The 24,262-nt window shown below is 33.5% G+C and overlaps 2 protein-coding genes across 2 annotated transcripts; one reads left to right on the forward strand and one right to left on the reverse strand.

Moving 5' to 3' along the window:
• Positions 1 to 539: 539 nt before the first annotated feature.
• Positions 540 to 17,072, reverse strand: LOC8264535 (suppressor of mec-8 and unc-52 protein homolog 1). Its single transcript, XM_015729063.3, has 16 exons — positions 16,914 to 17,072; positions 16,616 to 16,826; positions 15,583 to 15,735; positions 14,300 to 14,348; positions 8,109 to 8,192; positions 7,380 to 7,483; positions 6,025 to 6,111; positions 5,893 to 5,946; positions 5,102 to 5,197; positions 4,401 to 4,528; positions 4,024 to 4,150; positions 3,870 to 3,929; positions 3,609 to 3,716; positions 3,333 to 3,433; positions 1,358 to 1,409; positions 540 to 804 (listed from the first exon to the last, which is right to left on the reverse strand). Exons 1-16 carry the CDS (start codon positions 16,937 to 16,939, stop codon positions 706 to 708), a joined length of 1,539 nt encoding a protein of 512 aa, XP_015584549.1. The 5' UTR covers positions 16,940 to 17,072; the 3' UTR covers positions 540 to 705.
• A 5,031-nt stretch (positions 17,073 to 22,103) lies between these two features.
• Positions 22,104 to 22,980, forward strand: LOC8264537. The gene has a single exon (XM_002511937.4). The coding sequence runs from the start codon at positions 22,207 to 22,209 to the stop codon at positions 22,720 to 22,722; it is 516 nt and encodes a 171-aa protein (XP_002511983.2). The 5' UTR covers positions 22,104 to 22,206; the 3' UTR covers positions 22,723 to 22,980.
• Positions 22,981 to 24,262: the final 1,282 nt, after the last annotated feature.

Genomic DNA, 24,262 nt, shown 5'->3' on the forward strand with positions numbered 1-24,262 from the left:
TTAATCGTCACAGCAGTAACTTTAACTATTCTATTTCTGTGACCCGTGCTGCAAATGATTAAGGGCTCAATCAAGCTTCTGCAATATCCCTTTTCAGACTGCTTTAAAAAGAATGAAACAGTGCAAATCCAACTGCGGAAGCCTTTCACAACCAACGGTAGTGCGATAGAGAGAGAGAAAAGAATGAAAAACGAGTCCCAAACTGTATGAGCAGAAGAGGCTTAATTTCTTGCCAACTGAAGCATGTAATCCTAATCCTACAGTCCTGGGCAAAAGAACAGCTCAAACGACATGTTCCAACCATGGGCGATCCAAATAGAGCAGCCCTAAATGCCCGCTCAACCCTTCATAGGCTCCCAAGCTCGAACCAATTGGAGGCTCGGTGCAATTACACATGCCTTGGCAGAGAGAAATGTGAGAAAAACAATATTGAATTAGCCACCTGTACATAAATCCGAAAATTCTAATGGCTTCTTGGCTGCAGCGAACCAAACCAACCCCTCCTACGTTAAGAATGAATCAAATGAAACGACGAGTCATTTCTAAAGGCACTTCCTACTTCTGGTAATCTAGCAGGCAAATTACAAATTGATGTAAATAATTTTTTTTTCCTTCTGGAACGTCGATAAAAAGGAGAAAAAAATACTCATATTTCACGCAAAGTTTTCTTGCATTAGGGATACAAATACAATAAATACAAGCAATTTAAGGCTTCCATAATTTCATTGTGCAGTCTTCACCGTATGTAGCAATTAGATTCCTATGGGGATGATGAGTCACACCAATTACATTCTTCTCATGAACCTGCCGTTTGAAGAAAAATCAAAATATGTATGCACATAACCACATGATCTACGACTCAGCTGATAAAGTTAAGTGGAAAAGACTGCAGTATAAATGACACCAGGTTTGCAACTTCATACAACTCATTCTAATGGCAGAATGTTAATGCCAGAGCAGAGCAGAATACATGCACAAATTTAGTACATGCATAGGGAATAATCTATTATACTAATATCAATACACTTTGTCCAATACCAAACAACAACACAAACTTCGATAACACTGTCTGATGACCCCATGAAAATAATAAGTTAAGCATGGATGTATTACTCGTCTTACACAGCTAACAACTATTCATTTAGGGCTAATGTCATGTTTTATGACCCTGCCTTTCCCCTCTTTAAGTCAAACAAGAATTGCTAAATGTGGGTCGAATTACTAATTAATAGTGGGAAGAATTTCTTAACCTTACAAAATTCAATTGAAAAACCATGTGACAGAATTGTAGAGTAATTGTTAGCTACTGTGATGGCAAATGGAAGAGATAGAGCAAAATAACATCAATTTCACATACCGTCATCAGATGCTCCAGTTTCCCAGATTGATGGCTGAAGCAGTAAATATTTCTGCAGATATTTTTTAAAAGAATACCAATTAGTACAAATCAAATCAGGGACAGAGCTGTCGACAAAAAAGAATAGCCTCTTAGTTTCACTATAGAATATCATTCAGAAAAATCCATTGCAAATTTTACACTTTATGGCGAGCGCAAATTCAATTATCCCTACAAGACAAGAAATACGAGATCTTTGCATGAGGCAGTACAGTTGAATGTCTCAAAGCCATCCAAGGACACATAAAAAATTGAACACCAATAGGAAACAGTTGACAGGGTTGGTTTGAAGGGCAAAATTTTCATACAGCAACACTTTCCCTATAAATCTGCATCTATAATTATAAGACATGCTGACAGGGTCCATCCAAATGACCTAGTCAGAACAGTAGCTAAAGTTCAAGTCTTGTAACACTACTTGAAAAGCAGTTAGTTGGTTTGGTGTCTATCCTTCAGCAGAAAAATTACCAGAGTTTCCTCATAGATTTTGGACAATAAGAGCAATATGATGTTAACATATTGCCAGCACGGCACTCACTGCAGATATATCTTTTAAGCAAAAATCTAGGGCCACTGAATCCTGTCACAATACTAGTTCCCACATGAACCAGGTTTGCCCACAACTGTCTTATCTCCTAAGAGATCAAGGTTCTCAACCTAAATACCAATGCATTTGCTGTTGGTAGGGTTTCAAATAACACGTCAGAATCAATTGTGATGTAACAGTATCCAGTTGTATTGGCTTGTATGATACCACCTTTCATGACTTTGTTTAAAATATGCAGAATCTTTTAAATGAATATAAAATGAGAATTTGACTAATATAACAAAAATTCCTCAATGATAAAACTATAGCATCAGTTTTAAAGTAAAGGTGAAGTGGAATCCCTTTTTATTTTCAAATTTTTAAAGCTTCACATATATGCAATGCTATTTTTTTAGTGTTCCTATGTTATTTGAAAACTCTCCAAACGATATGCTGCGCCCCTTGTCGTTAGGCCAAGAATCCATTGCGACCCAGACCGTATATATGGTCAGTGTTATATAAAAACCAGCTGGTTGCAGCCACTAGGCCTTTTCATTGTTGAGTGTAACTGTAAACCGAAAGATAATTAAAACGTGCTCAACAGTTCAGCTAGGTATACTAAAATTAAAGGTTTGGTTTCATCTTTAATTTTTATGAAAGTCAAATCAGACTGTATTTCTATATAAGATATATATTAACAATGTCTTTTGATAATTATATAATACCTATATTTTATTTAACGTGATCTATGTACATAGTTTCAGATTTATTTTATTTTAATACATTTTCTCAATTAGAATCTTAAATTTAATTTAGGCCCTACTGAAAACCAAATCAAACCAAACATGATAAAACAGTATAGTTTAGTTCGTTTTCCTTTTACTAATTAAATGGTTTACTTTCAGTTTATGAATTCTTTTCCTAGACCTAACTGAACGGGCTGTGAACTACCCCTTGACCTAGCAACAAGATAAATTTCTTTTATTGGATATGCATGGAAATAACCACAGATCAAACACATCAATAGTCAGGAATGACAAATATGAGGGGCTCTGGCTGTTTACCTACAACCCCATTTGCCGGTACATCTGCTCCCATGTTACAGATTCAAGAACAATTTAACTTGGACATTTTCTCTAGCTATTGGTCTCGGCAAATTCAACATCAGAATTCAGAAGTCGGAGACGACTATACACCCAGTGGGGGCAAGAAAAGAATGAAAAAAACCGACAAGATGATAGTGCAAATTTGAAATAACAAGTTTTGGAGCATAGAACACCAAGGACCTTCATTGCAGTGTTGCTATTTAATTTTATATAAATCAAAAAGAAAATAAGAGTATATCAAAATCAGAGAATCAAATAGCAGAAGGTAGAGGAATTTGCAATAAATACAGAATCTAAGCAATACCTGTCTTCACCAACACAATATATCCATTCTCCTTTAGGTGATACACATGCCGCAAGAAAATCTCCACCTTCTCTTTTACCAGACGAGAAGCTCTTCACAACCTGCATTATAATGTTTCAAAAGCAAAAAAATCAATTATTCAATCATCACCCTCTAGCCTCAGAAGTATTTCCAAAGAATTTGCAGCTCAAAAGAAGAATTTCACAGCAGAACTTTCAGATGCACATCTCATAATGGAACACAATGTTTTTGGATTAGTTCGAGTTGAGAAGCTACCTGTCCTTGATGTGTCATGATACATATTGCTGATGTCTTATTACAGACAACAATGTGATCTGTGTTTTTTGGGAACAGATGAATAGAATTCACAGAAGCATCGCCTCCCTAACAATTCAAAGAGAGCAAAAATTAGCCACGAACATAGAAGAAAACAGAATTCACCTATATATAGATCTTTCATCCCAGAAGATGATACAACACAAGAAAATTGGTTAAATTACTCAATCTCAAGAGAATGCAGATTAAAATTCTAAATACCCTCAATGGTGGCGGCGGCCTGAAAGTATGTATACACTCTGTGCTCTTCACATCCCAAACCTATAAAAGGAAAAACAATATCTGTAATACAAATAGGGGAAAAGAAATGCCATCTAATCACAAGACCAGCATTTAAAATTCACATGTAACTTACCTTGACTGTGCAGTCACTGGAGGCAGTAATAATACGAGTTCCATCAGTAGTAAAGATGGCATCATTCACATAAGATGTATGGCCGCGGAATTCTTTCAACAACTTCCCAGATTTTAGGCCATGTATTCTACATGAAACACAAATAATAGTTATCTAAAAACTGTAGCAAATTGAAAAGCATGTTCTATGAACATCAACATACATAAAACTACAAGCATCAATAAAGACAATGGGATAGTAAAAAACATTACAATGAAACAAGGTGTATTATCCAAAATCATGACCTGGCTAATAGTGATCATCAGGGCCAGACATGAATCATAAACTATCAAGACATGAACAGTAATATATGTCACAGGACATACTCATTAACTAACCTGGCTGTGCTGTCAAAGGATGTACTTAGCAGCTGGCTTCCATCCCGAGAAAATGCAACACTAGTGACTCCCTGAGAATGCGCACGTTCCAGACGGCGCAAGCATTGACCAGTTCTGATTCTCCAAACCTGAAATGAGGTAGTATACATTTCAATATGAAAAGTCTTATATATTTTTTGTTAGATACTTTTCATCAGTGGTTCAGATACCTAAACCAAAAGTCCAAATTGCTGCGGTCAATTTTTCGTGTTATAGTTTTAGAATTGGCACCAAAACACTTTTCTTCATTCATTGGGCATCTTCTTAATCCTCACAATCTTTCCAAACAATATACTCAACCACAGACCAACCAACCTGTAACCAGAACATCTCCATGCATTGGATCCTATCACCTATTCTCTCCTTTCTTGACTTTTAGTTTTACCTTTACCAATTCCGCAAAGAAATTCATAATTTTATAATCTATAAGAGTTCCCTAGTTTCACAAAAATACAAATTTCACAAAGTCTTACACATGATAAATCTATCAGAATTAGATAAAGCTACCTATAGATTCATAGATGCAGATAATATGAATACCGAAAAAGAAAAAGTAAGAACAAAAACAAAAACAAAAACCAAAGGACAGTTATTATATAGACTGAATAAAAGAAATAAAATTCAGAACAATAACCTAGTTCCAACCCCAAAACTAAACTTACCTTGATCTTTCCATCTTGAGAGCCAGAGGCAATCATCTCAGAATCTCGACTAAAATCAACACATAGGACTGGATCATCATGCATCATAAAAGTTTCCTGGAACAGCATACTATTCATCAGTAATTGCACAAGATAAAGAGCTGCACTATTAGCTATACAATTACATTAAATTAAAATTAAGTTAATAGCAAATATCTTTTTCTCAAAAATTCCATCTTAAAAAAGTTTTTAGCAGCCATAGAATGAAGAAAAGAAAAGTATTCCCTCATACTTTGGGAGGTGACAGATGGATTTCATATCACCAAATTGGAGAAAGATCCATCTTCTTTTAAGGTGAGGCTCATGAGCTGAGTAAATATTTCAATAACCATTTTTGGATTAGTGGTTAAGAAGACTATTCTGGAAGGTGGTTCCTAAAGCGGAAGATTGATAAGGCTTAAATAAGTGGCTGATTGTAAGGGAAGATGAATATGGTCCTACGCTTTGCAAAGATAGCACAAACTGTTGCAGTGTTTTCATTTATAAGATTAGTTCCAAAAGGAGAAAAGCAAGAGAGTTATCCTGGCATGATCTACGGTGTGGTGATGAACCTTAAAAGCTTATTTCCAGTTTAGCTTCCATTGTATTGGACAAATATGAAATGACAGCTAGTATTTGGACAGACAATAATGATAATTGCACTAGAGCCCAACCAATCACGACAGAAACACATCAGATGTTCTTGTCACTTCTATGATAAGTAAAAAATGTAATAACAATAGTGAATGAAAAGAACGAAAAAGGGAACTCACATCAGCCTGGTACTGAAGATCTTTCTTGAGTTTTCCACTTAGATAATCCCAGACCTGGTGGCAATCAAGAAGTTCAAGGGCATAAACATTTTATCCATAAAGTTCTAGTTATTGGAAAAAATAAAATTATACCTCAATAAATCCATCAACAGAACATGAGACAAGGAACTGCCCATCCGGTGAAAATCGAGCACATTCTGCATGACTTTTAGTTCCAAACTGCAGCAGAAGAAGTTCAGTCATTATATGAGGAGAGCTTACACTCAATATACACAGCAAACAATATGCTAATGAATCAGCCAGGAATATCCAGGCTGTTCCAAGCTTGGGATAGCAGTTACACTTCTAGGAAAAGTTGTTTAGGCAGTTATTTCTTAAGTTCACTTCAGCTTTGTTTTCCATTGAATTTCCAAGTTATTATGCTAGGTAATTATTAAGAAGTGGATAGTTCTTTGTCATGTTAGTAAGTTATACAGTGAATGTATTTTAGTGGAAGATCTTTAATAGAATAATAAAAAGAAGACTTTCAGTCAGGTTTTGAGTTCCTTAAACTCAAAGAGATCATTACATTTATCTCGAAATGAGCCCTTATTTCAGAAATAGCCATAGGTCATACAAGTAAGAAAAGACATAAACATAATTGAGAAATTAATACAAATTGTGATTTCTCAATTGATCCTCTATCACTAGATCCTTAAGTCGGGATTGTAACACAATGAAGCTACTAGATTTACAACAAGATACAAATAAGAATTACATGTCCAATCTAAAAAATTCTGCTTACCTTTTCATTTTTCTTCCAGCTCACATATAATTAGCGACTTTATATTTGTTTGATTTATAGTTCAGGCCAAGAAGTAGGTTGTCACTCAGATAACAACATTACCAAAGAGGACCAGATAATTCTTCTAGTAAAAGCTGAATCATCCATTTGAAATGAAATTTATTGTTGAGGCTGAAATTACTATAAGAGCCAAAGTTGATATCATGACAGCTGAAAAAAACTGGATTAACCTACAACTAATTCAGAAATTTGCTTTTAAGTACAGACAGTAAAGCCTCAGTCAAATGATGCGACATGCAGGCCACACCTTGCTACGAATTCAACACAGCAGGCACTTAAGAACTTGTTGCGACAGTTCTTAAGTGCCTTTGAATTCAGAGCAAGATGTGGCCTGCATGTCGCATCATTTGACCAATGGTACTGCTCCATGGTTTCCTATAGCTGTCACAAGAATCCTAGCTTCCAACACTGAGGATGATTTAGAGAAGGTAAAAGTGATTCTATCAACCAATAAGTATGCATGTCTGGTTTCAATTTTTCCAAGGTGGCAGGAGAAAACCAGACCAAGCAGTCCAGTCAACTATAACAACAATGGAGCATGCAGCATTACCGTGTTATCATGCCCAATCAGTCAACACACTTGGCATATTGTAAAACAGGTAAAGTTGATGCGCAAGAAATACATATACATATACACATCAACCTTAATGGTGTGTGAAAGAGTCGTTGGATACATGTCATCTACATCTTGTTTCATAGCAGCTGTTCCTCGAAATAAGTCAAACTGTGTTCCTGGCGGAAGCAATCCTGGAAGTGCCAAATACAAATGCTTCAGTAAATATGGCAAGCCATTCTCAACCCAAAACCAATCAACCAACCCACATCATTTATCTCTTGTCTATGTTCGCACCAGGATTGCAGGAAGAGGCGAAAAGCCAAAAACAATAGTGTGGTGATAAATGTTGCCACTATACCTGTTCAAAAATTGGGCTGGACTGGGCTGGGCTTGAATTTTCAAGTATAGGCCTGGTTATTCAAGCCTAACATTTTGATCAAGCCCGGCCTGCAACTAAATCATATAATATGTAATTTGTGGGCAGAATTCAAAAAATGACATTCCCAAGCCCACCAATCGGACTTTCTCCAACTCAGGCTTGGGTGAGCATAAATGAAAATATATATATATATGTCCAAGCCTGGAATATTTCAGGTAGGTATCAAGCCCACAAAACAATTTTTTTGTGAGAAATAAGCATTTTAAAACTACTTGATTTATCTAAATCAATTATCCACCCACAGAAATGAAAGGAATGTAGCATAGTAATTGTTTTCATAAGCAAAAAAAAAATTTCCATATGATGCTTCTTCAATTGGTAAACATTCACACACCAATATAAATATTCATACAGATATGCTAATTTCAGAAGCTTACCTTGGTGCTGCTGCCACTTTAAAGCTTGACCAATTAAAGCCATTAATCGTGAAGGTGGAACTACACTAACTTCTGCAGCAAGAGCTGTAGACGTAAAAGGTAAAGAGGATCATCATTGTCTAGATAATTGATAATTAAAGTTTAAACAGTAATGCATGCAAAGCAGCAGGTGCTTTAAGAAAAACAAAGAATCCAATCTTTGAACCCCTATTACACTATGACCATTTGACTGCTGCCTAAATCTTGTAACATGTGTGTGATTCATTCAATGTGATTCATTCAATGCATTCTGTATAGAGATAAATAGCTTGACAGTTGACTCTAACTGATATGCACTGTACATGACATAAGAAACAACAAAGAACATGAATTCCCAGCCCCCCACCAAAAAAGAAAAAAACAACTCAACCCCATTTCTTCAATCACTACCTCCATGCTTCATATCCCAAAAGAGTCCGTTTTCAAACAACCATCAGAGTTGAGATAGGCTCTAAAAACACAGCTCAAACGGCAGCCCAACTTATATCTTTCTTTCTTCTCCTTTTTTCACAATTGAAATCTTTACGGTTTCATCAACAGAGAGAATTGCTTCTGGGAAAAACCTTTTAAATAACAGACATGCGAATCTGGAAACTTAAAAGTTGACCAATTATTTTTTCCCTTTTCTTCTCAAAGTAATAAAGCATGGAAGTTAAAACTAGAACCAAAACAAATAGGACACACCATAGATGATATCCCTAAAAGATTTTAAAAAATCTAAATGAGAAGAACAAAAATATCAATCTCTAGTGATACCTCAATAATGTTGCAATAATTAAGATGCTAATTTCATGATTAGCAGCATAAGAACTTCAGATCTCTAATGGAGAAAACATGCTAAAAATTCTTCCATCCTTCCGCATTCATCCACTTACATTCTTTTTATTATATCCTAAATAATCGTCTAGATGGATATGGTGATATATGCAGTGAATCAAAATATGAAATGTAACTGTTGACAGTTGTTCCCAAGTTTTTAGGCCTTAATTTTAGGAGTTAATTAGTATTGACTCTTGATTGTAGGAGCTAATCATGCATATTAGTGTAAATTAGGTAGTAGTAATTCTTTCTTTTTAGAGATGTGTGAATCCTATAAATAGAGATTAATGGGTGTAGAAATAAACAAGAAAAACCATTAAATTTCTTCTTGTCCTAAAAGCTTCACAGTGTCAGAGCTAGATCCCTTTAGGATGACTCTCTCATATTGCTAAACCTAGTATCAGCCTCTCTACATATTTCAACCAAATCAAATTTTTATTCCAGCAGTATTTTAGACATGTCTGACGGAAAGAAGGAAGGATCTTCTAATCCTACTGAGCATGGTGGTAGAAACATGATAACCACTATGAATGACAACCCTTCTCTCCAAATCAGTCCAGTCAAACTAGATGGAATGAATTATCTTGCTTGGTCGCAATCATGCTTGCTATATATTCAGGCTAGGAGATTGCAAATTTATATCAATAATGACAAGAGAAGACCTGATGGAACAAATCTTGTATGCAGCAAATAGGACTCAAAAAACTCTCTCATCATGTCATGGTTGCTCAATTCAATGCAACCACAGATTGCTCGGGGCTATTTACTCCTTGATACAGCTCAGAAAATTTGGGATGCAGCTGCCCAAACTTATTCCAGTCAGGTAATGATGCCTAAGTATATGAATTGCGGAAAAAAGTTCATGAAACCAAACAAGGTGAGCTGACTATTGCCCAGTACTTTTCTGAACTTAATGGCTTGTGGCAAGAACTTGACTATTATCAGGATTTACAAGCATCTTGTACAGCTGATGCAACAAAGTTCCATAAAATAATGGAAAAGAAACGTGTGTATGACTTCCTGGCAGGATTAAATGATGTGTATGATAATATCAGAGTTCAAGTGCTCGGACGTGACCCTTTTCCCTCCTTTCGACAAGCATCTAGCCATGTGCAGCAAGAAGAGAGCCAACGGAATGCTATGCTGCCAACTATTTCAATTGAAAGATCAATTATAATGGCCGAATCATCATCCATGAAACCTGATTTAACTAGAATTGACTCTCTGAAGGAAGTAGAACAAGACAGTAGAAGGTGCGACTATTGTGGAAAGCCAAGGCATACTAAAGAAACATGCTGGAAACTTCATGGTCGCCCACCACGTGGTCGAGTGGGAAAAAAATCTAGTAGTGCACGGCCTCAAGCTCATGTCTTCGAAACTCTCGACATTGAATTGCCAAGAGAAATCAATCCTTTTGGTGGACTTACCAATGAAGAATTGAAAACTCTTAAACTTCTTATAGCTAAGTTTGAGTCCCCTTCCACTGCAGCTACTGCTTCCACTCCTTCATCTTACCTTGCACATTCAGGTATACCACATCTAGCCTTACATGCTAGGCATACTAATACCTGTGATACTCTAGTGAATCATGGATTTTAGATTCTGGAGCATTTGATCATATGACCAATTCTCGGAAAAAATTCTTCACTTACAATTCTTGCTCAAGTCATGAAAGAGTCTGTATTGCTGATGGGTCCTTGTCTCCCATCATCAGGAAAGGTTCTATAAGTTGTACTTCATCTATTAACGTATCACTCGCCTTGCATATTCCTAGTTTCTCATATAATTTGTTATCTGTTAGTGCTCTTACAAGAGATTTATACTGTAAGATTGAGTTTTTTCCCTCTCATTGTGTCATACAGGAATTGAGCACCGGGAAAACGATTGGCTATGGTAGAGTACATAATGTCTTGTATCAGTTACATGAAGGACCAATTTCTAAGGCTTTACTAGGTGAATCTGAATCAGCTCCTCATCAAATTATTCAATGGCATAGGCGTTTAGGACACCCTTCATTTTCTGTTTTAGAAAGGTGTTATCCTCATTTATTTAAGCAATGTGATCTAGAGACCTTAGTTTGTGATGCATGTGAATTTGCTAAACATACTAAAACTTCATATCCTTCAACTAATAATAAAATTTTAGTGCCTTTTGAGATGATTCATTCAGATGTGTGGGGCCCCAGCCCAGTAGTTTCTTTATCTGGGTATAAATGGTTTGTGACATTTATTGATTGCCACAGTAGGATGACATGGGTGTATTTAGTGAGTGCCAAAAATGAAGTTTTTTCTTGCTTTCAGTCTTTCCATAGAATGATCAGTACATAATTTAGTGCTAAGGTGAAAATGTTCCAAACTGATAATGGTACGGAGTATATGGAGAAAACCTTCCATAGCTAGTTAGACAGTCATGGGATTATTCACCAAACTAGTTGTGTTAATACTGCTGCTCAAAATGGAGTATCTGAACGAAAGAACAAGCATCTCTTAGAAGTTGCTAGGGCTCTTACGTTCACCATGCATGTTCCTAAGGCTTATTGGGGTGATGCGGTTCTTACAGCTGCTTATTTAATCAATCGCATGTCTTTAAGAACCTTGAATTTTAGGTGTTCTATAGAACTTATCCAGGGCAATAACTCACACATTATTTCTCCAAAGGTTTTTAGACGTGTTTGTTTTATGCATAAGAACAATGGAAGAAAATTAGATCCTAGACCTTAAAATGTGTTTTTATTGGCTACTCACCTACTCAAAAGGGATATAAATGTTATCACCCTTCGTCTAGAAAGGTGTATGTGAGTATGGATGTCACCTTTAAGGAGTCAGAAGCCCTTTATCCACCATCACCTCTTCAGGGGGAGAATAATCATATAGAAGATGTGATTCCTCTTGCTCAACCTATACTTGAGTTGCCTATGTATAATGGTCAGGGGGAGCATGGAAGTGATGATAATACTTATGATGGAGATCACGTTCAAACTGATGCTTAAAAGATACTTGAACAGGCAAGGAAAAGATTGGACAAACCCAATCTATTAAGGTACTCACGCAAGAAAAAGGAGGATACTACTCTTCATAGCCAATCACCCAACCCGAACTCAACTCCTGTGGATTCAGGTAATCTATCTCCTCCTTCTAACTTGTCTAATGAACTTCCATCTCTTAATTCATGTGATAATGATCTTGATCTTCCAATAGCTGTCAGGAAAGGTGTTAGATCTTGTGCTCAAAATTCCATCTCTAAGTTTGTTTTGTATAATGATTTGTCTTCCTCCTATAGAGCCTTCTTGTCTTCTTTGCATTCTATCTCTATACCACAAGGATGGGAGGAAGCTGTTAATGATCCTAAATGGAAAGATGCTATGGTGGAAGAAATGAAAGCCTTGATAAAGAATGGAACATGGGAAGTTGTCGACATGCCATTCAAAAAAAAACTAGTAAGATGTAAATGGGTATTCACAGTGAAGCATAGGGCAGATGGCTCCATTGAAAGGTTAAAGGCGCGACTAGTGGCAAAAGGTTTCACCCAAACCTATGGCATTGACTACCAAGAAATATTTGCACTTGTTGCCAAGATGAATTCAATAAAAGTGCTTTTATCTCGTGCCGCAAATCTTGGACGGGATCCTCAGCAGTTCGATGTTAAAAATGCTTTCCTACATGGTAACTTGGAAGAAGAAGTCTATATGGAAATTCCTCCAGGTTTTTCCAATCAAAAAACTGAAGGGAAGGTATGCAGATTAAAGAAAGCCTTATATGGTCTGAAATAGTCTCCTCGAGCTTGGTTTGATAGGTTCAGTAAAGCAATCATTGCTTTTGGTTACAAACAAAGCCATGCAGATCATACTATGTTCATCAAATATCTCCAAGGGAGGATTACCATTCTCATTGTATACGTTGATGATATAGTGATAACAGGTAATAATCAAGAAGAAATGATCAGGCTGAAGAAGTATTTGGCCACAGAGTTTGAGATTAAAGATCTGGGTAACTTAAGATATTTCTTTGGGATAGAAGTTGCTCAATCAGAAAAGGGTATATTCATCTCCTAAAGAAAACATGTCCTTGATTTGCTAAAGGAAACAGGAGTGCTAGGTTGTAAACCTGTTGACACTCCCATTGAAGCTAATCATAGGCTGAAAGAAAATGTCGGAGAATTAGTTGACATTGATCGATATCAACAACTGGTTGGGAGATTGATTTATCTTTCTCATACACGGCCTGACATTGCTTATGCGGTAAGTATAGTCAACCAATTTATGCATAATCCCCGAACTATACATCTTAATGCTATTTTTCGAATTTTAAGGTATCTCAAGTCTAGTCCGGGTAAAGGAATACTTTTGGTGAATAATGGTCATTTATGAATTGAAACATATTCTGATGCTGATTAGGCGGGCTCTCCTAATGGTAGAAGATCCACTTCTGGTTATTCTGCCTTCATGGGTGGAAATCTGTTCACTTGGAGAATCAAGAAACAAAGTGTGGTGGCTAGGTCAAGTGCTGAAGCAAAATACAGATCAATGGCGCAAGGAGTATGTGAACTGTTATGGCTTAAGAAGTTAATGCAAGATCTACATCTTCTAGAAGAAGAGTGTGTGGTGTTACATTATGATAATAAGGCAGCCATAAGTATTGCTCATAACCCAGTACAACATGATCGTATAAAACATGTTGAGATTGATCGATTCTTTATCAAAGAAAAATTAGAAGATCAAAGTCTCAGAATCAGCTACACAAATTCAAAAAATCAATTAGCTGATGTATTTACCAAGGGGTTATGTACTGGATTGTTTCATTCTTTCGTATGCAAGATAGGTATGGCTGATACACATACACCATCTTAATGGGGAGTGTTGACAGTTGTTCCCAAGTTTTTAGGCCTTAATTTTAGGAGTTAATTAGTATTGACTCCTGATTGTAGGAGCTAATCATGCATATTACTGTAAATTAGGTAGTAGTGATTCTTTCTTTTCAGAGATGTGTGAATCCTATAAATAGAGATTAATGGGTGTAGAAATAAACAAGAAAAACCATTAAATTTCTTCTTGTCCTAAAAACTTTAGTAACCAATGTAAAGAGCAACAGAAATGGACACACACTGATAAGTAATCTCAGTGCTCCACTCCTTGCGTACCAATGAAACAAGAAAAATCAGAAGACAATATAAATATCCAATTATTCAGGTGGTTAAGGAGAGAAAATAACAATAACTTCTACTTCAAACAATTAAACAAAGTAGAACGAATCTCTAAATAAAAGGAAGAAACTATAAAGTAAGAAACATACAAAACAAAATATGGAAAAGTGAAATGAAGGAGAATGAGGAAAAACCTTGGGCAATCTGTGAACGGCGTTTTTCCTTGGTTGAATCTTGGTAAGCCTATCAATATGGTTCCAATCTTAGCAAAGTATTACTCGTTAAATGAAACAACAAAAATGCAGTGAATTACATAGGCAAAACTTAAGCAATAGAAAACCAGTTTTAGACTCACTGAAAGGATTCATTCCCTCAGTCTGATATAAGCAAATGTAAAAAATATTGAGCCAATTGAATTAAGATAGACAAAGAATTCAACCAGGGAAGTGCAATAAAATACCAGAAAAGAAACTACCTTTTCTTAATTCTTTTTCCTGGAAACCCTAATATTAATCACCTAAAAAAATCCACTGAAGCATTTGGAGATACCTACTTTTTCGTTTATTAAGGAAAAAACCTATGCCACACAGCAACATAACCAATTTGGCCATCCTCTATACTGTTCAACATTTACAAAATATACATGCACACACAAAGATAACTTTATTTTCAACACGAGGAAAAAGAAATTGCAACTAGAAAGAGATCATTTTCTGCCATATCAAAGCAAATTTACGCATACATAATTTAGACAGAAGTATTAACTTCGGCATGGTAGCTAAAGAAGCCCAAGTTTGTATTTTGAGCCAATCTTGATATATTGAGTAGAGTCAGTTTCAGACATTAGAGATTCTTATCAATCAAAAAAATATCCACATCCCTGCAGCAGTCCTTTCTTTATGCAAAAGCCTTCCAATTCATCATGGTCTTCTTCGGAGACCACCAACATGACATCTAGACCTAAACTTCCCTTCTCTAGTCCCCATACTTTTAAAGGAAGACAGACTAATATCAAGCGAAGCTATTCCTGATTATCAACTCACCTCCCACAACTTTGTCATATGGCAACGAATTTCATCCCTCAAAACAATATCCTCTTAACACTACTCTAAATGACGACCAAAATATGAAGGAATTATGATAGACAAATAACAGTATTCTGCAGATGATTTTGATAATCAATATTTCACAGTTCAAACAAAATATGTTTCAGACCCTCAGCTGGATGCAAAAGAAATACTAGGACAAGAAACAAAATTCTGCAAATATGCACATCAATGTAATCTTAATGTAATGAGGTAAAGCATGAGTCATGTCTATAATAAGATTAAGCACTATCCACCGACAAGCAAGCAATGGATCATTATAAAAGTTAGAGAAGTTAACATGCAGTTGATATACATGTCACATTACACATTCCACAAAGCTCAAAGAGAACACAAAACAATGAGGCATGGAAAGGAAGAAATTGGCTAACCTCGTTCGGATCAAAGTAAGTCCTAACCAGAAGATGCTCAAGTCGTAAATATCTCTCAGGTTGCTCCTGCTTCATAACACCCATGGCTTGAGTTTGTCGCAAAATGGCACGTGCAGTGTCTAGCTCTCGGAGTTCTATCATTTCTAGCACAATCTGCAAATTTCAAGGAAACTTATATTGTACTTGAAAGAAGCGCAAGAGAAGAAGAGTGCTTTAAAGTTGCCAAAATGGATACAATATATAACATGTAACCTTGTCACACCTACATTCGTTGAGGCTTTTAAATCAACCATGACCTAGACTATAACATGCATCTCATTGTAAAAGGTCTAAAACACAAGGGAAACTTTGTGCCTAGAGCCTAGTGCAGAAGAAAAAGAAGAAATTCCAGCTAACATAAAAGGGCTCAAATAAAGTTAGATAATGCCGATGGAGAACATAGAGGTGCAACAAAAGTCATGAATTAGCAAAAGCTTATTTTCCCATTTCCCTCTTCTGAGTAAACAACACAGAACAGTCATATCAGAAGTCATGCAAGAACTCAAATTCAAGACATAGAAAAAGCTATTATTGGCCTTATTTTGGAATATATCACGTGCAAGATTTAAATTCACTTGAATTCGTGCAAAATTATGTCACTTATGGCATGACTCTCTTTCTTTCAAAATGCCTTGTTTTCTTTTAGCTGAAGAATTGCATTATATCGACAATGTGCTTTGCAGAACATGAGAATAGACTTAAATAGAATTCAATTGACTCTTGCATTTTTACACTTCCCATTTTCCAAAAACTATGATAAGTATTTCCATCATCACCAACATAAAAAGACTGCATTTTTTGAGAATTAGGTCATTGAAGAAATACTTTATAATAAAGCACAATTTATAAAATTTAAACAATGGCAGTGTAAGAACCCATTCCGTGACATTTAAAAACAAATGTAATAACAAATTATATGAAATTAAGTGAAAAAGACGAGTTTCACTTTTATAACTAATTTACAGAAAAAGTAACAAAAACCCTGAAAACAAACCTGCTCATACAAGTCCTCTAACTTATTCCTTGGAAGTTTAAGTTGAGAAACTTGAGGCAATATAGAATCCCATCTTCCACTATTTATATCAGCAACAAACGTTTCAATGCTATCCACTGTATTTAGCGACACCTGGCACTCATTCTGTAATGTTTGAAACGTTTGGTGCAGTGAATTCTCTTTGCAGAATTGAAGCACAATCTTTATTACACTGTTAAAAATTCCAATTATCAGAATCAAAGTACAGAATTAAGGAACAGAACAGTGTGATTTAGCACTATTGAGAAAGGGAACTTACTCTCGAGCTTCAATTTCAAGTGTCATTGTTTACAGAATGAATATGCGCTCAAGAGTGTCGAGTGTAAGAGAGAGAGAGAGAGAGAGAGAGAGAATTAGGGTTTTTCAATTTCCACAACGTCTAATTGATATTGTTATGGTGTTTATCATAATTACTCTTATCTTTTTTAACATTAATTATTTGTTGGTTTTATCGGAAAACAAAATCTTTTACCAGAGTATAAATTTTAATGGTTTAATTTTACCATATTTAAAATAATAAATTTAAAATAACTAAAATAGGAAACTTCTTCAGTTAATGAATTTTTTATTAGAATAAATAGATAAATACATCAGTAGAAATTATTTTAAAATAGGTCAAATCATAATAGAATTTTCGTCTAATAAGTTTATAATTATTAAGCTTATATTATGTATTAATCACAGTACAATTCTCTTATAAGTAATATAACTTGCGGATAAAAAATTTATAAAATATTTAAATGATTTTAAATTATTGGATTCAATTATCTAAAAAAAGGAATTAACTCTTCAAAACTTTATAAATTAATAAAGATTATTAATTTATTAAAATATTAAATATAAAAAAAATTAATTGTGTTACATTTACATAATTAAGTCTGGGTTATGACCCTAATGTAAATATTAAAATTTAATAAATTAAAATTTTATTAATATAATTAAAATTTTATTTATGAATAATATATTTTTTGTTTTTAATCAATTGATAAAGAAAATCAACAAATATATATTGCATTCAAGTTAATTTCTGGCTCTTTATAATTACCACTTCAACAAAAATGCATAACAAACAATAATAAAAGAAGAAAAAAAAACAAATATCAACTCATCAATATTAATCTTCTTTAACCTCCTACGTAACACGTTCTTACTTTAACCACTTTATTAACTTCTTCCTCTCTTTCTCATGGTAAATAGGGTTGAGTATTTAATTTTATTAATTAAATATTTGTATTTCATATTATTTAAAACATTATATATATATATATATATATCATTATTTTTTATTTCATTGAAATTACCGATAATTGGATGATAAACATATCTTTTAAAAAGTGATATGAAATTTTAAGAAAATAAATAAAAATTGGATGTTGGATTAAACTATTCTTTCCAATGAGTAAGTTAGTTTATGAAATTTTATAAACTTATATCAAATGCTTGAGGGCTTAAAATATTCAAATTTTTCAATAATTAGATAATCATATTTAACTTTTAACGATTCCATAAATATATTTTACAATTAAAATAAATAAAATAAAAAACACTTTTGTAAACACAATACCAGTACAGCTAGAATTTTGATTTATAATAGTACATATACCGAATTTAAGAAAGTTAAGTGTAATTGGCTAATAGAATATTCAATTTCGCTAATATTAGCTTCATGTAAGATTTTCCTATTAATCGCGAGCTAATTTGATATTTTTTCTTTTAATTCGAGCTATTTTGTTCAATTAAAAAATCAAATATTCTTTTAAATTAATTTTATAAGATCAAGATTTTTTTATATTTTATATTATATAAATGTGGCTTTTAAGGTTATAATTTATATTTATGGTCACAATGTTCATATTGCACACTTTAAATTGACATCTACATAATATTTTTGAAACTATATATAACAGAATTAATTTTTGAATTCACTATAATTATAGTTTAAAATATTTATAAAACTAGAGAAAATAATACAAAATACATGAAACTGCATTCGAGTGTTATCGATGGAGTCGTCTAAGTGTAGGATCCTTTCTCTCTTCGATCGGGTTAGTATGTGCTAATCTCTATAGTTCGGGAAAGGCTTTGCGGGAAAGCCAAAGCATATAGACCATTTTCTTCCTTTGTTATATATGCCTTTTTTCGATAGATCAAATAGTTCGTCCAATAGTGCTCTTAATTCGGAAAGGAGGAACAAATTGTGAGTAGACAACTTGCCAATAGTGGCATTTTAAAAAGACAATTAATATAATTTTATTATATTTATATTTTATTAATCAGTGAACAATTAATTTTATGATTGATAATATCTTAATAAAAAAAGAGCATAATACTATTTATAAATAAAATTAAGCACGACATTTAAAATGTTAGTTATGTTGTTTCATACCATAAAAATAATACAAATAAACTTTTAAATTACCTGATTCACCAGATAGAATAATAGATTTTTTATTATAATTAGATTTTTTTGAAGAAGTTATCCTTAATCGTAATTTTTGCCGTTTGCTAAAGGGGAAGAAGTAAAAGTGTGTGACGATTTCGAAAGGGTAGACCTATGCTGGAAAATAATTCAATATTTTTATACCTTTGACAGAGTCTTTTAAAAGTGTGTCATTTTCACTTCCTGTGAGCTTGAGAATTGAGACATCACTTAGAACCCTTTGAACACAGCTTTATGACTCTTCATGAGTTCACATCCTTTAAAGCTTGACTTTTCACAAGTGTCAAAGGATGTGAAGCTAAATAAATAGCTTTATCATATGGCAATCTTACTATGTACCCTTTTCATTGCAATTTCTGGCATTTCTCTGTTACCAGTTGAAGTATTTAATCAGTTGAGATAGTTTAATTCCTCATCTTTTTATTATTTTCCATACAATTTTGAGTACCCTTTTCTTATTTCCGATTGAATCCTGATGTTAAATGATTATGGCAGGCTTCTATTAACTCCTAAGGTCATTTAACATTTGCCCCCATAATATGTTTTTAAGTCTACTTTCTACTCTTATGTTTAAAGTTTTTGTGTAGGTTTTATATCATTGACCCATCCATTGAGACTCATGTTCATATAATTGATTTAATTTCAAGATTATAAGATTCTAAATTAAGTCTTAGTTTTTAAAATGCATCTATACATATCAATTAATTCTATATACAAGTATATATTAATTTTTTTTATCGTTTATATATATATTTAAATTTAATTTAGAGCGTATTAGACAGAATTCTTACGAATGAAAAAATATTATTTTAAAATTTTTAACATAACTGTATATCTAAAGTTCGAATTTAAAATTTTAATTAAATAATAAAAAATTAATTTTAGATATTTTTTTTTTCGAGTCGCAAAATAATTAGACAAAGGTGTAGTAAACTTTACTTGTGCGTTGAAGGAACCTAACGAGCACTGCTAATACAAATGGAATGGGGGAAATGGAAGGTAACCTACCACTCATTGCAAGTGGTTTTAAACTCCCATCGTTAGCCATAATAATCTGGTAATATGCCATCACCTTTGTTTTTTCTATCAAAAGGGGAATAAGAAAAGAGATTTCCCATTTCTCAAGTAGAAAAACATTAAATAAAGTTGAATACTCAACAAGGGAAAAACTTATGCAACCTAACAAAGGTAACTACTTGGCTAATGGTAGACTAATTGTGATGATGAAACAGGTGATAAACATAATAAGAAGAGTGGTACATATTTACTCATCCCATTGTTAAAAAAAAAAGAAAGAGTGTGGTCTTCATTCATGGAATCACAATAAGTGATCACCATTTGATGCAGTGAAAAGTGACCATCCACTAGCACTAGGAGAATCCTTTAGGGCTTTCTCATTTCCAAACATTTGTCAATCAATCAGCTAATATTTCTTTTTCTTTTATTTTTGCAAGATTTTTGAATTCCAAAACCCACCTCTAAAATACTGATTAATCGAAGTACAAAAATAGAAAGCACAAACAAATGCATCAGCCTAATATAAAAATTAATATATAGTTTGGTGTGTATAATGTGGGAATTTTATTGTATATTAATTTAGTGGATATAGACTATACAACAAACAAAGAACTGGTCCGCGCAATATGGTGGGCCCTATGGAAACGAGAAACGCACACCGGTCCACCATCGCATTGCAAGAGCCACGCCCCCCGCCAAAACAATATATATTTTCCCTTTTTCTTTTATTTAAACCAACAATAATTTATTTTTAATATATTAATAAAAACCCGAACCGAATTGGAAAGATTTTGCTATTCGGTCCACACAAAGCCCCACCTGGAATGACTCAGCCGCATCTTCCTCGCTCTCTTATGTGCGTTTTCGCCACTGCACGCTGCATATGTTTGACACGTGGATGTCATGATCTGATGGTGGTGGCGGCGGCGAGGTAGTGATTCGCTGCCGTAGGATCATGAACCTCCAACACCATTTCGTATAAAAAATAGATTTTTATTTGTTAGTAGTTAGCAGTTACTATAGTTGGATGTAAATCTTGTTCCACTATAACTATGCAGTGGACCTAGACCAGTGGCAATTCAATGTGCCTGGTTTAGGTCATCCACGTTACGATTTGATGGTTATCCTAATTTTAGTGGCTATTCTTCCTAATTCTTTGTCAATGAATTATAAAAATATTATATTTATTAAGATCTAATTTTTTTTTATAACGTTTCAAAAATTTATTATACACGTATGTCAAATTGATATAAAATTTATATTCTTAAAATTATTTTAAAAATTATATGATATGAATCGATATATAAATTATTATTATTATTAAAAATATATTTTTAGTCTTGCAAAACAATTATTAATAAAGCATGCTTACTTTATATATATATATATATATATATAACACTCTTTACAAATAATAAAAATTTTAAAATTTAAATATTATAAGATTTTTTATATTATTAAGATAGAATAAGTTTAGAGTAAATAAAATATATAATTCTATTGAATATTTCAGTGCTACTAGCTTTTACCAATTTTTATAATCATAATTTTTAGTAGAACATATAGAATACAAAATGCAGGTCCATTTTGCAAGTACAAAAATCGACATGCACACATATTATTCATTCAATTTTTATAATCATAATGATGGTAATATATTCATTACCTTTTTTTTAATTATATCCATTATTATTCATTCAATAGATTTTATTTTTGTCCTAACCCTTTTTTTATTTACAAATTTAATCTGGTTTTGACATTAATTACAAAAGATTTCACAATTTTATATGTCCCTTGTATAAACTCAGATCAGTTTCTCCCTTTTCATATTCCTTGCCACTTTAATAAATCTCAAAATACCAAACCAAAAAAAAACAAATCTTTCCCAAAAGAAAAAGAAAAGGAAACAAGTCAACTGTCAAAACCAATTTTTTCTTACCGGCTATTACCGGTCACCTCCTTCCCTTTCCAAACTCCCCTCTATATATTCCTCACAAGACCTACCCGCCATTTCTCTTCAGAGTCTTACCAAAAAAAAGAGAAACTCTCAAAAAAAAAAAAAAAAATAAAGAAAAAAAGAAAAAACCGACCAAACATGGTCTTAGCATCATCATCACCACCTGAATCAGAGCATGCCTCCGCTTCATCACCGAAGCGGTTAACACTAGGCTTTCTCATGTCTATTTCGTCTCTGATGGCTATTTGTGCTAAGCACGCAGGTCGCGTTTCCAACAAGCTCAAGACGGCATCGTTCAAGACCAGCCACCACCACCACCGTGATCACGAGGGTCATAAAAGTCCAAAGCTATTATTATTATCCCCGAAATCGCCTTTGGTAAGGCCTAAGCAGCTGTTGACGCAAATAAGCAATAAGGCCATCACGTTTGTTCACAGCAAAAAGAAAAGAGACGGCACTGCCGATGTTGTGGCGCCTGATGAGTTTGGAGATGGTGGGGTCTGGCAAAAAGCGATCCTGATGGGGGATAAATGTCAGCCGTTGGATTTCTCGGGTGTAATTTATTACGATAGTTGTGGGAAGCAACTTAACGAGCTGCCTCTTCGGTCTCCACGTGCCAGTCCTTTACCTGGCTACTTGACTCGTGGGAATTAGATATTTTTCTCAGTAGAGCTTTGATTCGCATGCTTTTGTGCTGTGAATTGTGATTCTATCTGGCGAGTGGAGGTTTGCGATTTAATTTATGTATTGCTTATGAAATGGAAAAAAAGAAAAGGAAAATTGTATAGCATCAACGAAGCATCTGTTTTGATCCTGATATTAATTTCATGTACCAGTTCTTACCCATGAATTATCACCTGGGGATGTTGCAAAATGTGTATTGCTATTTTTCTAAAAATGTTTTTCTTTTCACTCTTTCCCCTAACACTTGCCTAATTCTGAAATTAAATGAGTGATATTCATAACTGACATGAATATTTTATATTTAATTAAGTAATATATACATTTGGTAATTCTTTCAATTTACGGAACAAAAATTGTACTCTTTTGATGACTTCTCTTGATCGTAGAAAATGGGTATTTTCTAGAAGAAAAAGAAAAGAGATAGAACAATTCTTCAATGAAACTTCGTGAGGGTTTGGATATAAGTTGACTGTATTAGTCCCCAACTCGTGTTTGACAAAGTTGAATATCCCAACCTTCGGACTGCTTCAAAGTTGGAATAAATGTACATATGCGAGCATGTTTGATAGTAGCCATTTATCCCTCTCTTCAATTTGCAAAATCAGCAAGTTTCACTGCTTTTCATTTCTCTTTGGAAAAAAAGATTATCATCATATAAACTATAATCTTCTGCTTTATTAGAATAATCTTTTACCATATAAACTTGATTAAATTATGACAAAGCCTTACATTTTCATGGATGAATTGGATATAATTAAAATAGGAAAATCCGGTTATTGAAGTCCTTGACATTTTTTATAAGAACCGGAACTATCAAAATTAACAATTTATTTAAATTCAACCATCCATCCCAATCAAATAATAAAAAAGTGTTTAAACTGATAAAAACGAATAGTTTATGGGCTTTTCCAAACACACACAAAAAAAGAAAATAACTGTAAGGATGCAATGGCAAATAATAGTTATGGAATTTCTCATGCAATTGTTGTATTGTTAATCTTTTTTTTTTTTTTCTTTAAATGTCGTCTTTACCTTGCACTCCTTAAATTTGAAAAAGTTACTATTTATGCTCTCAACAATTAACATCTAAATTTACTCAAATGGAAAAAATAAAGGGAGGACACATATTGAACATCTTGAGCCTCTAGAAAGTCCACACCTCATCGACCTTTCAGTAGACAATTTTGGTGTTCATAAACTCACTATTTTATTATTGACTTCTTCTAGGCCGTCAATTTCATATATATATATATATATATATATATATTTGATTCGCATTTTATGTATTGATTATTATATGGCTTAAGGAATAGAATGTATACTCATTTTATTTATTGTGAATTTTATGTAAAACAGTAAAATATTTTTATAGTCATACAATTAGAACCAAATAAAATTTATGACGATAATGATGTTATAACTTAATAAAAGTTTGAGTACTAAAACGTAACATAACTTATATTTTTATCAAAATTATATATATATATATATATTATAAAGAAATATTTTC

The sequence above is a fragment of the Ricinus communis genome, chromosome 1 (genome assembly GCF_019578655.1).
Source record: "Ricinus communis isolate WT05 ecotype wild-type chromosome 1, ASM1957865v1, whole genome shotgun sequence".
Classification (NCBI taxonomy): Eukaryota; Viridiplantae; Streptophyta; class Magnoliopsida; order Malpighiales; family Euphorbiaceae; genus Ricinus; species Ricinus communis.